Source organism: Prionailurus viverrinus, chromosome A1, assembly GCF_022837055.1.
Source record: "Prionailurus viverrinus isolate Anna chromosome A1, UM_Priviv_1.0, whole genome shotgun sequence".
NCBI lineage: Eukaryota > Metazoa > Chordata > Mammalia > Carnivora > Felidae > Prionailurus > Prionailurus viverrinus.
The window spans coordinates 221,213,535-221,228,352 of NC_062561.1; the positions used below are offsets into that span (position 1 = coordinate 221,213,535).

Consider the following 14,818-nt stretch of genomic DNA (forward strand, 5'->3'; position numbering starts at 1 on the left):
GCCCTGAAAATACCATTCCAAATAGTCCTCTGCTTGGCAGGCTCAGCATGATATAAGTTGAAGCCTTTTCTCTAAAGAGATAAATTACCCACTTTGCAACTGCCTCATGCATTGCTTTCTCTATGGTTATTCTATTTGATTTTCAAGAGATATCTTTTCAGAGCATTTGAATCATTTTAAATACTGATTTCCAAATGTATTCAAAATATACAAAATAAGGGATTATGTTTTTTTTCTTTATGCCTCTTTTTAAAAAATATATCTGGTTTAGTAACTATATATTTTTTGGACTTTAAAAACCACTTGGCGTATTGAAAGAAAATAATAAAATAGAAGAAAATTTTAATTTAAAGAGTAACCTATTTTGACCAACTTGATAGGAATAACATGATTAATAATTTTTGTCTAATTATCTGAATGTGCAATAGCTTCCCATAGTAGTTATTATTTTTAATGTTTATTAATTTGTTTTGAGAGAGAGAGAATGAGAGAGAGTATGAGCAGGGAAGGGGCAGAGAGCGAGAGAGAGAAGAGAATCCCAAGCACACTCCACACTGTCAGCACGGAGTCAGATGTGGGACTTGAACCCGTGAACCATGAGATCACAACCTGAGCAGAAATCAAGAGTCAGAGGCTTAACCAACTGAGCCACCCAAGTGTCCCCATAGTAGTTATTTTTAATAAGATCAGTTTGTTAAATATCATTTTGGTCTCACAGGCTGAAAAATGTTCCTTAAACCAAATACTTACATACTCAATGATGGAATTCTAGGTTACAGCATCCTAGGAGGTAAAACTAAGGTTTGGAAAAGTCCTTCACTGAAACTTCCTTGAAATTTATTTGTTAACTCTGCCTTCCTTCCTTCTGGGAAGTAGGAGCTTCTCAGGACTTCTGGGTGTGCTTTAGTTATTTATAGAGTATTTCAACCAAACTAATTCTCTGAATTAAGTGCCGATTAAAAGTAGCACTTTGAACAGCAGTATAGGAAATGATTCCATTTATTTGGTGCGTGGACAAAACGAGAAGACAGAGATAAACTTAACTACCATCTCCTCCTCCTTTTCTGCTTATTCCCTGATCTAAGGGTAGGAGACTTTCTCCTTGGAAAAGATGGAGCTTACAATTGATGTAGCATTAACAGATCCTTCTTGTGCCTGAACTAGGCTACTTGAGTCCTCATCTTTTCCATCACAGAAAGAGTCTCTTGGGAAGGAGAGGAAAGAAAACCGGCTGTTTCATTTCTCATTGATTTTCAGTCAATAAAATATATTTTAATAATTTTAATCGTTATGGGAAGGAAATACAATTTCTGTCTCAGATTCCCAGAGTCTCCCGAGGGAGGAGTGCTACTTGTATTCACCCACAGATAGTATCTGAGCTCCAGGCCTTTATCAAAACCCAAATATCCCACTACATATCTCCATGGCACAGTGTTTAGTTACTTACCAGCTACTGAAATGGGTGCTTTTTACCAGAACAAAGGTAATTTTTGCATCAATGGAAACTACTACTCTAACCACTGGCAATGCTAATGATCACTGAAACACCTTCTTGGTGAATTGAGATTATTTTAGAATAGCCTAGTAAAAATACAAACCAATTATGTTACAGCTCAAGAGATACAATGTAAATGACTTATCAGTGTCTGTTCTTCATATGCTCAAAATGAATACTAGACATCACCAGTGTTTTTGTTTTTGTTTTCCATAATGTGGCAACCTATTGTATTGGAAGTGATCTAAAATGAATTTGTCAAATTCAAAAATGAATTTGTCTCTAGCAGGAATAAAATAGTGAGAACTTATACAGAGAGATAGGGGATATCTCCTTCTTGTTGCCAACTTATGATTTCTATTGCAAATCAACTCAAATGTATAATATATATATATACATAATATATATTATATAATATATATTTATATTTATATTGTATAATATAATATATAATATATGTATACATTATATGCATATAATGTATATATATTATATGTATATGATATGTATAATATATATTATAATATATTTTATAATATATAATATGTTTATATATTATAATATATATTTTATAATATATAATATGTTTATATATTATAATATATATTTTATAATATATAATATGTTTATATATTATAATATATATATTATAATATATAATATGTATGTGTATGTGTGTATATATATATGCCCATATGTATATGGTACATATGCCAAAACAAATAAGCACACATATACCAAAACAAAATACAGTTGATTCTTGAACAGCATAGGGGTTGGTTACTTTCTTTATAACATTTAAAGAAAATATATCAGTGAATCACTAATTTTAAAATCAATGATGCTATCATGTTTTATTCAAACAACGTATTTTAATTAAGAATTTTTGCATAAGGGGCGCATGAGTGGCTTAGTCAGTTAAGTGTCCAACTCTTGGTATCAGCCAATGTCTTGATCTCACGATTCGTGAGATTGAGCCCCATGTTGGGCTCTGCGCAGACAGTGAGGAGCCTGCTTGGTGTTCTCTCTCTCCCTCTCTCTCTTTGTGCCCCTCCCCCATTCTCTCTCTCTCTCTCTCTCTCTCTCTCAAAATAAATAAATAACTGCTAAAAAAATTAAAGAAAATAAATTTTGTGTAAGGAGACCTGGGTGGCTCAGTTGTTTAAGTGTCTGACTCTTGATTCCTGCTCAGATCATGATCTCATGGTTGGGCTCTGAGCTGAGCATGGAGCCCACTTGCGACTCTCTCGCTTCCTCTCTCTGTGCCCTTCCTCTGCTCACGGGTACATGTGAGAGCATGAATGTATATGCTCTCTCCCAAAATAAATGAATAAACATTAAAAAAAAGGAATTTTTGTGTAAACCGTTATAATTTCTTATATGTAAAGATGTGACCATTTTGTTCTCTGTAGTGTATTATTTTGATTTTTAGAAATAAACTGAAATTATAATTTGTAATCATAACTGAAAATGTATATTTATTATGAAACATTATAGTTTTTATTTTAAAAGGCCCACTTTTAAAGTTTTAGCTCTACTTTTAAGTTTCTATCATTTTGTCTGTATGTGTGCCAACATATTAATCTTAATGTGTATAAACATAAAAATTATATTTAGTCTACTATCTTTCTTGATGTTATTTCATTTATGTCATTTTCCCCCTCAACTTATTCTTATAAATCACTATTTAAAAGTATAATCTTTTAGACTGCCTGACAAATAAGAGTCAATCAAGAAATGTTTTTATAATTGAATTGATACCTCTTAAAGGGTATTAATTAATTATTGTATAAACATCTTGCTCTTTAATTCCTTCACATATGTACCATTTTTAGTTGTGTATTGGATGGCTAAGCAATTAGCAATAATCTTTGATTTTTATTCAATCTTAAATTACCACTAAAGTTTCATTAAATAGTTATGTTTCATTTTAAAATATATTTTAAAATTATTCAAGGCTTAAATGATTTTTTTGGCTGCTTATTCTTAGATAATAAACATTTATCTTTGATCAAATTATATTTCTTTTATCATGTAGAAGGAAGTGGTTAAGGTTGTAAATAAATAGGGAGTACATAAAATTTATCACACTTTTATTTTTATAAGGTAATCTAAAAGAAGACTAATTCAATACAGAAGAGTTAAAATAATTTATTTTTCATATTTACTTGATATAATGTTTAAATTTGAAATCTCTTTTTATTTTTTTTATTTTTTTTTTTAAAGAATTTTGACAGGACTTTATTTTTTTTATTTATTTATTTATTTTTTTTTTTTTTCAACGTTTATTTATTTTTGGGACAGAGAGAGACAGAGCACGAACGGGGGAGGGGCAGAGAGAGAGGGAGACACAGAATCGGAAAAGGCTCCAGGCTCTGAGCCATCAGCCCAGAGCGCGATGCGGGGCTCGAACTCACGGACCGCGAGATCGTGACCTGGCTGAAGTCGGACGCTTAACCGACTGCACCACCCAGGCACCCCTGAAATCTCTTTTTAAATAAAAATCAGTGGCAAATATTTTGATCAAATATAGACACAATGTTAAAATGAGTCAATTTATTAAAGTATATTCCTTTTAGTTAAGCATAAATTTGACCATTTATATAAACATCAATATACAAGTTAACAACTTCTGAAGCTCTCTTGCAAATTAAGATGCACAAAAATATATATAAAATGTTATACATATAAATTAAGGACAAAATGGGTATATATTCAAATATTACATAGCTATATGTTATATATATATATATTTAATAATATTAAACATATATGGTCAAAGCACTGATCCGATTACAGTATAAGGTGTTAAATTTTCTTCTTTGTTACCATATAGGATCTTATATTGTCTCTTATCCTTAAATAAGTCAGAGATGATCTTTATAAAAAACCATTTCCCATAGTATGCATATATTGAATTAAAAATATGTAATTTTATTTACAGTGCAGATGAAGTGAGCTATTACTGCTAAAGTAGACCATAATGTTTAAGTCCTTCATTTAAAAAGTTTTGCATAATATTATCTACATAATCTCTACTTTCTTTGAATAATTTTCACTTTACTTTTTTTTGATAAGGAGAAAAGCCATAATCACAATAGTTTTCTGAATTTTTCCTACATTAGATAAACTCTTCCAGATTAATGTTTAAAGATGTGTGAAATAACCTACTCATTTTAAATGCTAAATTAATAAGGATGCAAAGAATATAATATTACCAGTTTTTATTTTGAAGAAATGGATAATATATAGGAGAAATTGAGAAGGAGGGACAGAGAGAAGCACGGAGGGAAGTAGAGAGACGAGGACTCTATTAAAATTAAAGTAACAACAACAACAAAAAAGATGGAATAAGCCAAAGATACATGCACAAGGAAAAAAAAACAACTGCCTTTAAATTTAGACAAAATTGGATGTTAAAAATTACATATTGTTAAGCAGGTTATACCCATAGAATTTGATAAATATGCATTTTTCTCTTTTCTCCAGCTAATACAGACTATAAGCGCAGTAGACAAAGATGACCCTTTAGGTGGACAGAAATTTTTCTTCAGTTTAGCTGCTGTCAATCCCAACTTCACAGTACAGGATAATGAAGGTAAATTTTAGAATACGGTCATTATGATTTAAGGTGACATTTACAACTTTTCCCCAAAGTAGCAATTAACATGTATGGTGTATTAATTTATTGATCTGTGTTACAAAATGTTGTTTTCATAAGGTATTTAATCACATTAATTTCTTGACAGTGTTCATTTTCTCAAAATATCAAAAAAATAGTAAATTATTTGAAAGAAATCTCTACATGAGTACTGATGAAGAGATTGGATCTTGTAAACATTAGAAAGGCTGGAAATAATCAGACACATGGGTTAGAGAAATGAATGACTCAGTGAGACCCTTGTGCAAATTTCAATGATACTTAGCAGCAACAGATTCACCAAAGCCAAGAAGGCATGGAGTATGGGTCAGAAGAAAGAGAAATAACCATATTAGCCTGTGAGGGTTTAAGTGCAAAAGCAGTTGCAAGGACAAGATATACTATTCTTTTGTGTAATATGTAAATATTACGATGTCTCTGTGATCAAAAATACTGAAATTACATTTCTTGCATTCCCAAAAAGAGCAAAAACAGATTTTTATAGGAAAAAATATGAAAATAGTTACTATTTTTAAAAAGTTGAACAGCTTTATTCTTTGAAAAATATATGTGGTAATTATCTTAGTCTAAAAGTGTGTAGAGCTTAACCCCCCCCCTCCCTCAATAAGTATATGTTAAACTAACACTATCAGGTGATCTTTCCAAAACGGCATACATATTTTAGAGTAAATGTATATATGGTTATTCTTAAAATAAATGTAATAACTACCTTACTACCTTGGCATATTTGGAAATACCTTCATAACGATGTAGCTACACTGGTAGAGGCAGATGGCTATATCACCTCTAGGTGGCTTTCAGAATATCAGAAAGAAGTTGAAGATAATGGATAGTTTTACATTAACCCAATTTTTATTTGAAATATTTGATATGGTAGAAAGTGCACAAATCAGTTGAAGAGAGGGCACCCACTGGTAACATCTGTTTACTAAATTGGAGTTTCTGAAATGTCTGTTTTGTATCCCTCTGAACGTCTAAAATAATTGTGATGGGAAAAATTAGCCTAGGGTTGGCAGATAAGACACAAAATGTCCACTTTCATCTGCATATCAGTAAAACAACACCCATTATTTTATTTGCTGAATCTGGCATCCTATATATGGAACGTAGACTGGACATCCCTAATACTGAACTGGCGACATCATTCATCTTTCTAAGCGTGTTTTAATTTATGTTCCTGTTAAACCAAGCCCTGGCTCCCAATAAACCACCTCTCAATTTTGAAAAGTATTAGAGACTTGAAATAGTGTTACCTTATCACAACATTTCACAGTTACTAGGTAAGCACCTTTAGGCTAATCTTAATTAAGTTCTCCCAAGTAGTGGCATCTTCCTATATTTGGGAGAGTTCCTGATCTTATATGAGTTACTCAGAGCAAGAGTTGAAGCCTTATAAATATACATCTGAACATGTCACTATATAGAACACCACTAAAGTCAGATGGAATATAGGATATAATCCTGCATAAATTCACTAATTTGTTATCGTGCATTTTGAAAGAAATTCTATTGAGAAATGGAATTGCTCTTCTTGAGAAAATACCCTTGTGTTTATCTATATGTTCAGCTTAAAAAAGTTTATGGTATAAGTTTTTAAAATTTAATTTCTTGCTTCTGTGATAACACACTTGGAACTTTTAATTGTTAAGATTCCCTTACTTTCCACTAACATAGATTGAAAGCATACGATGACTTTTTGAATATTTAATAAAATGGTTTGAATAGAATGGCTAGTTTAGGGTAAAATGACATTTTGTTCTTCAATATAGTAAAACTATTGTAGATAAAATTAACATTTAGAAACTTTGAAAAAGTTAAAAAAGGGAAAGCCAAGAAGATTCTAAATATAACCATACGCTAACACCTGTTGTTTTTTGTGTTGTTGATTTTAGCCATTCTGACAGGTGTGAGGTAATATCTCACTGTAGTTTTAATTTGTATTTTCTGATGATCAGTGATATTGAGCACCTTTTCATGTGTCTGTTTGCCATATGTATGTCTTTTTTGTAAAAAATGCCCATTCTTATCTTCTGCCCATTTTTTAATTAGATTATTTGTTTTTTTGGTGTTGAGTTTTGTAAGTTCTTTATAGATTTTGGATACTAACCCCTTATCAGGTATGTCATTTGCAGATATCTTTTCCAGTTCTGTAGGTTGCCTTTTAGTTTTGTTGATTGTTTCCTTCGATGTGCAGGAGCTTTATCTTTTGATGAAGTGCCAATAGTCTATTTTTGTTTTTGTTTCTTTTGCCTCAGGAGACATGTCTAGTCAGAAGTTGCTATGGCTGATGTCAAAGAGGTTACTACTACCTGTGTTCTCTTCTAGGATTTTTGTGGTTTCAGATCTCACATTTAGGTCATTCAATCTTTAATCCATTTGGAATTTATTTTTGGGTTTGGTGTAAGAAAGTGGTCCAGTTTCATTCTTTTGCATGATGTCATCCAGTTTTCCCAACACCATTTGTTGAAAAGATGGTCTTTTCCCCACTGGATATTATTTCCTGCTTTGTCAAAGATTAACTGACCATGTAGTTGTGGGCTCATTTCTGGGTTTTCTATTTTGTTCTGTCGATCCATATGTGTCTATTTTTGTTCCAGTACCATACTGTTTTTATCACTACAACTTTGTAATGTAGGTTGAAGTCTGGAATTGTGATGCCTCCAGCTTTGCTGTTTTCTTTCAAGGTGGCTTTAGCTATTTAGGGTCTGTTGTGGTTTCATACACATTTTAGGATTGTTCTTCTAGCTCTGTGGAAAATGCTGTTGGTATTTTGATAGGGATTGCATCAAATGTGTAGATCGTTCTGGGTAATATAGAGATTTTAACAATATTTGTTCTTCTAATACATGAGCATGGAATGTTTTTCCATTTCTTTGTGTTCACTTCCATTTCTTTCATCAGTGTTTTATAGTTTTCAGAGGACAGGTCTTTCACCTCTTTGGGTAGGTTTGTTCCTAGGTATCTTATTGATTTTGGTGCAATTGTGAATGGGATTGATTCTTTAATTTCTCTTTCTGCTGCTTCGTTATTGGTTTATAGAAATACAACAGATTTCTGTACATTTATTTTGTATCTTGTGACTTTACTGACTTCATGTGTCACTTCTAACAATTTTTTGGTGGAGTCTTTTGGGTTTTCTATATGGAGTATCATGTCATGTACAAATAGTGAAGGTTTTACTTCTTCCTTGTGGATTCGGATGGCTTTTATTTCTTTTTGTTGTCTGATTGCTGTGCCGAGGACTTCCAGTACTATGTTAAACAACAATGGTGAGAGTGGACATCCCTGTCTCATTCCTGACCATGGAGGAAAAGCTCTCAATTTTTCCCCGTTAAGAATAATATTAATTGTGGGTTTTTCATATAGGGCCTTTATTATTTTCAGGTATGTTCTTTCTAAACTTACTTTGTTGAGGCTTTTGTCATGAATGAGTGTTGGCAATGATGTGGAGAAAGGAGAACCCTCTTACAGGATTGGTGGGAATGCAAACTGGTCCAGCCACTCTGGAAAACAGTATGGAGTTTCATCAAGAAGTTAAAAATAGAGGGGCGCCTGGGTGGCTCAGTCGGTTAAGCGTCTGACTTTGGCTCAGGTCATGATCTCGCGAGTCGTGAGTTCGAGCCCCGCATCAGGCTCTGTGCTGACAGCTCAGAGCCTGGAGCCTGTTTCAGATTCTGTGTCTCCCTCTCTCTCTGCCCCTCCCCTGCTCATGCTCTGTCTCTCGCTGTCTCAAAAATAAATAAAAAAAAAAAAAAAAAAAAAAAAAAAAAATTAAAAAAAAAAAAAAAGAAGTTAAAAATAGAAGTACCCATGGTACAGAACTTTTACTACTATGTATTTACCCAAAGAATACAAAAATACTATTTCAAAAGGATGCATCCTAGTGTTTATAGCAGCATTATCTACAATAGTCAAATTATGGAAACAGCCCAATCTACTCTGACTGATGAATGGATAAAGATGAAGTGTTGCATGGGTGGAGCTAAGCTAAATCAATCAATCAGAGAAAGACAAATACCATATGATGTCACTCATATGTGGAATTTAAGATACAAAACAAAAGAACAAAGGGGGGAAAAAAGAGATAGAGACAAACCAAGAAATACATACACTTAACTATAGAAAAGAAACTGATAATTGCCAGAGGAGAGATGGGGGGGAGGGGGGAAACAGGTGATGGGATTAAGAAATGCCCTTGTTGGGATGAACACTTAGTGTTGTATGGAAGTGTTGAGGCACTATATTGCACACCTGAAATTAATACTACACTTTATGTTGACTAACTGAAATTTAAATAAAAACTTAAAAAAAGAAAAACATATATATCCATATGCCTATAAATGCTAATTTTAGTGTAGGTTTGAGACTGGAAGAATTATATCCTAATACTTCTTGGAAGAAAAGTCAGATTTGCAAAATTATCAGGGCCACATTTTATTTTATTTTTTTAATTTGCAGGTGTACATCTTCTATTTTGCTAATCTCCTTTCCTAGCTTATGCAGTTAACCGATGTAGTAGAAATAACTTCTTACTAATAATTTAGGAAATGACAGTTTTATAGTCAACCACTATACCTGCAATAAATTATCACCGTTCTTTTTCTGTCCTACACGATTTGAGCAATTGGCTAACTCACTCCCTTCCCTCCGTTAGCATTTTACACAAGCTTATGGGATTGGCTAAATAAGACTAAGTGCATTGGATAAATGGAATAGAAAATTATCATGCAAGTGTGTAATGATTTTATTGAAAAAATACTGATTATAGAAGGCTAGGATAAATCTTTGTTTATTAACTGTACCACCTCCATTTAAGGATACTGGCTGAGTTACCAGATAAAGAAAATTTCAGTAGCAAAATACTGGGTAGTAGAATGCTAGTGTTTATTCAACCCTTACATTTCTCTGTGCCTCTGTTAGGCACCCCACATCAGCTGTCTTCCACCAGTACTTTGGGTTATATATTATATTCATTTTAATGGGGAGAAATTAAAGTTCAGAAATATAAATAACTTGCTCACTGTTGTTCATATATTGGGACCCTTGAAGGGTTTGGAGTACATTGTTGATTTTAAGAGCGCAACTACACTTAACATTTGCCCATTCACATTTTTCTTCATGAAATTAGATTAGTATGTGCTGTGTGTGCGTGTGTGTGTGTGTGTGTTTGTACATAAATATACATGCATTTATAAATAAAAAAACATTTACTATGATTTTTTCTTCGTATGCATATGTATGTTCTCTGAAAATTCTGCAAACCAATATGCTATCATCCTTGCAACCCTTCTCATAAAAACTTGCCATTTTAAAAGCATTATCTGAAAATTAGTTGGAAATCTAATAAATAAGCATAGTTATCAGATACCTCCAGCTATCTAATCTATCTTATATTTTAGTTGCATTGCATACATTTTATAGGAAAACCGACAGTAATTTTATAGTTTACATGAACATCTTTTTACTTATATGTCAAACCATCAGTGATCAAGACGAGAGAAAAGTACTATCCCAAGCCATTTTTAATATTTTCAAATTTATTTTAGATAATACTGCCAGAATTTTAACCAGAAAAAACGGATTCAATAGACATGAAATAAGTACCTATCTCTTGCCCGTGGTGATATCAGACAATGATTACCCAATTCAGAGCAGCACAGGCACGCTGACCATCCGAGTGTGTGCTTGCGACAGCCAAGGCAACATGCAGTCTTGCAGCGCTGAAGCTCTGCTCCTCCCCGCGGGTCTCAGCACTGGGGCCCTCATCGCCATTCTCCTCTGCATCATTATTCTGCTGGGTAAGAAAAGTGTGTGAAAATATGATTATTGCCACATTGTATATTTGTAAATCAGAAATTCTGTTATCAAAATAATTCTTCCAGGCGCCTGGGTGGCTCAGTCCTTAAGCATCAGACTTCGGCTCAGGTCATGAGTTCGAGTCCCACACTGGGTGAGCAGAAGCCCCTCTTTGTGTGAGCCCTGTTTCTTTCTCTCTCTCAATCTCTATCTCTCTCTCACTTTCACCTTGTCTCTTTCAAAAAAAAAAAAAACCAAAACTTTAATTTAAAATAAATAAATAAATAAATAAATAAATAAATAAATAAAATATCTCCTCCCAAATTAACTCCAATATTTAAGACAGACATAGGTTAACCATAGGATATTGTTAAATTAAAATATTTTATCTGGTCAGATAGTTATTACATTTTTTTAAAATAAGAACGAAAGAGCTATTCGAAACATTTTTCAAGATCACACAATTTCTGAGTGGCTCAACAAAGGCAAGACCCTTTGCTGTTAGTTGTAGATAGATTTTTAGTAAATCTAAAGTTTATTTCCAGTTTTTTTGTTCATATTATGGCTGGATGGAGGTCTCACTATCTTACCTTTTCACTGAAATAATGTTGAAATAGGCCTTTACCTGGTTCATTTTCCCTACAATAATACTTGATTTTATAACCTAGAGCAAATTGCTTTTTAACTGCCTTTGAATGAAAAATCTGATTAAGTTTACTCTCCAGTTGCATTATCTTAAAACTATTGTGCATATTCCTATGACCCTAATCAAAAAACATTGTACCTGACATTTCAAGAAGCAGTAAAATGAACTTGGATTTTGGATCCAATCTTAGTAAGTTTCATTATCCTCATTATTAGAACATTTTTTACTGGGTAGGGTCGTTTGGTTGATAATAAGTAATCTAAGGTTCAAAATCTTTACATCACAAGTTTAGGTGCGTGCATGAATATATGAATTTAAGCAAAATAAAATGTCACATTTTCTCAAAGACTTGAATAATAAACTTTTTTTTTTTTTCACTTAATGCTGGCCTATTTATTTTTTAACCACTTTGAAGGTCAAGAACACTTATCAATGGATTAAAATTTTATTTTGTGTTGCATTAAAAAAGTCCCTTGTTTGCCCTTTCACACAAGCTTGAAGGCAAGCAGCCTGACAGTCCTGTGTTAATAAAGAGAAAACAAAACAAAACTTCACATAATAATATAATTCTCTTAGTTCAGGCTGCTGTAACAATACCATAAACTGGATGGCTTGAACCACACACATTTATTTATCATAGTTTTGGAGGCTGGAAAGTCCAAAATCAAGGCACTGGCAGATTCCAAATTTGGGGAGGGCACACTTCCTAGTTGAAGACGGCCGTCTTCAATTGTATCCCCACGTGGCAGACAGTAATCATCTGTTGCTTTTTATAAAAGCACTAAGCACTATTTCAATTCATGAGGGCTCCACTTAATGACTTAATTACCTCCTAAAGACCCCACTTCCAAATACCATCTCCTTGGGGATTTAGGCTTTAGCATGAATTTTGAGAGGACATATTCCATTCATAATGATAATAAATTCCATCTCCTATAAGTGTATATTCTAAACAATTTAAATAAATATAGATATTTCACCATACGTATATCTGGTAAAAGATTTTCTCTCTCTTTCCTTATCTAATTGAATTCACTTCTGTTTCCCCAAGTCATCATTTTAAAGGATCATCTCCAAAATGTTTGTGCATACTGAATGAGGGTGGGAAAAGTCATACAACCAGAGGGAATCTGAGATTAATATTCTCCCATCTTTTATGCTATTGCCATTATTATGGTTAGTAAAATTATTATCTTATTATTATTTGTAACTTGTCAGGGAAGTAGGGAAATGTCCTTTTTGAGTGATACACATTTCTTTTTTTATCTTTTTAATGTTCTTATTTATTTATTTATTTATTTATTTTGAGACAGAGAGAAACAGAGCATGAGCAGGGGAGGGACAGAGAGAGAGAGGGAGACACAGAATCGGAAGCAGACTCCAGGCTCTGAGCTGTCAGCACAGAGCTCAATGCGTGGCTCGAACTCACGAACTGTCAGATAGTGACCTGAGCCAAAGTCGGATGCTCAACCGACTGAGCCACCCAGGTGCCCTGAGTGATACATGTTTCTATCTGTATATCTACAATTGTTTAAGATGTATCTAGCCAAGGTTCAACATAGTTTCTGTAGGTAATTCAGTGCAGAAGCTGGAATTCACTCTTTGCCATCTTGTGGTCCTACAACTTATTTTTGGTCTCACATAAATACATACTTTCATGTAATACCTCAAAGATTGCTAAACCAGGAGTGTCTAATCAGGAGGTCACTTCCCCTCCACTAATTAAGACACTGTAAGAAAAAAAATGCAAGAAAAAAAAATCTGTTTCTTTTAACAATGTAACAAAAAGAAATCTATGTAAATCCATCAGCAAAGCTATTTAACCCAAACCAATACCTCCATATCTTGCAAAGAATGCTGCCTTTTTAATATTGTATAAGGATGTGAAAACTATGGGCATGTTTTTGTCCTTAATTGTTTTATTTGAAGCTGAATTCAATGTGTGTCTATTTTTTATGTAACACCTTATGTCACTATACAATGCAAAATATAAATAATGTCTGTACAATCAGGAGCTAACTTTAAACAGTTCTTAGGAAAAAAAAAAATAGACAAAATATCTCACTGTATTTGAGAAATATCCCAGATGGCTTTAAAAATAAATCGCAAACACTGCACTTAAACCACCCTTCCTGGTCAAATCCTCAACAATCTCCTCTCCCTTCCCCCCACCCCCCTCCACCCCCCAAAGGGATGGAAGGACAAAATTCATCTGAAATTCTAGCCTGTCCCGGAAAACCTAAGTAACTTAAACTCCTTTCCAGTGCTTCCACTCGTCATTTATATAGTGTTTTTAGATGGACCGCTAATGAATCTTCTTTTCTTTTTTCAAGTTATAGTAGTGCTGTTTGCAGCTCTGAAAAGACAGCGAAAAAAGGAGCCTCTGATCTTGTCTAAAGAGGACATCAGAGACAACATCGTGAGCTATAACGACGAGGGTGGCGGAGAGGAGGACACCCAGGCCTTTGATATCGGCACCCTGAGGAATCCTGCAGCGATCGAGGAGAAGAAGCTTCGGCGAGACATCATCCCGGAGACGTTATTCATACCTCGCAGGACTCCCACGGCCCCGGATAACACAGACGTCCGCGATTTCATTAACGAAAGGCTGAAAGAGCATGATCTCGACCCCACCGCGCCCCCCTACGACTCCCTGGCAACCTACGCCTACGAAGGGAACGATTCCATCGCGGAGTCTCTGAGCTCCTTAGACTCGGGGACCACTGACGGAGACCAAAACTACGATTACCTCCGAGAGTGGGGCCCCCGGTTTAACAAGCTGGCCGAAATGTACGGTGGCGGGGACAGCGACAAAGACTCTTAACCTAGGCTATCGCTTCTGTTCCAACAAGAGGAGGTAACTCGACGGACACCGTCCGCCCCTTCACAATATTTGATATTCAGGAGAGTTTTCCTGCCACTCAGCACAATTTTTTCCCATTTACTTCTTAATTTGTTCATTAATTCCATTAATTCTTTCCTGTAGGATGTCTCATGGAATATATGCGAAATTTTATTTAATCACTTCCAAGAGCCAAAGCTATGGAAATTCAGTGTGGTCCATCTTAGAAATAAAAGATAATTTCAGAAACACGAACAGGATAGGAACCTCACAAGCCGCTTCTGTTAGATACACGTCCTGCCCTTGCAAATGAAGCTTTTATTAAAAAAAAAAAAAAAAAAAAAAAAAAAAAAAGGTGAAGAAAAACATTTAAGGTAT

General features: G+C 33.9%; 1 protein-coding gene across 2 annotated transcripts in view; it reads left to right on the forward strand.

Moving 5' to 3' along the window:
- LOC125167404 (cadherin-10) overlaps positions 1 to 14,422 on the forward strand; it is a 122,073-nt gene extending 107,651 nt beyond the window's left edge. The window contains exons 9-11 of one of the 2 annotated variants that reach the window (XM_047861504.1): positions 4,985 to 5,093; positions 10,703 to 10,954; positions 13,932 to 14,422. In XM_047861504.1, the coding sequence (XP_047717460.1) occupies positions 4,985 to 5,093; positions 10,703 to 10,954; positions 13,932 to 14,422 (852 nt within the window). The remainder of the gene's footprint in view (positions 1 to 4,984; positions 5,094 to 10,702; positions 10,955 to 13,931) is intronic. The other variant, XM_047861515.1, reaches the window with a different exon arrangement.
- Positions 14,423 to 14,818: the final 396 nt, after the last annotated feature.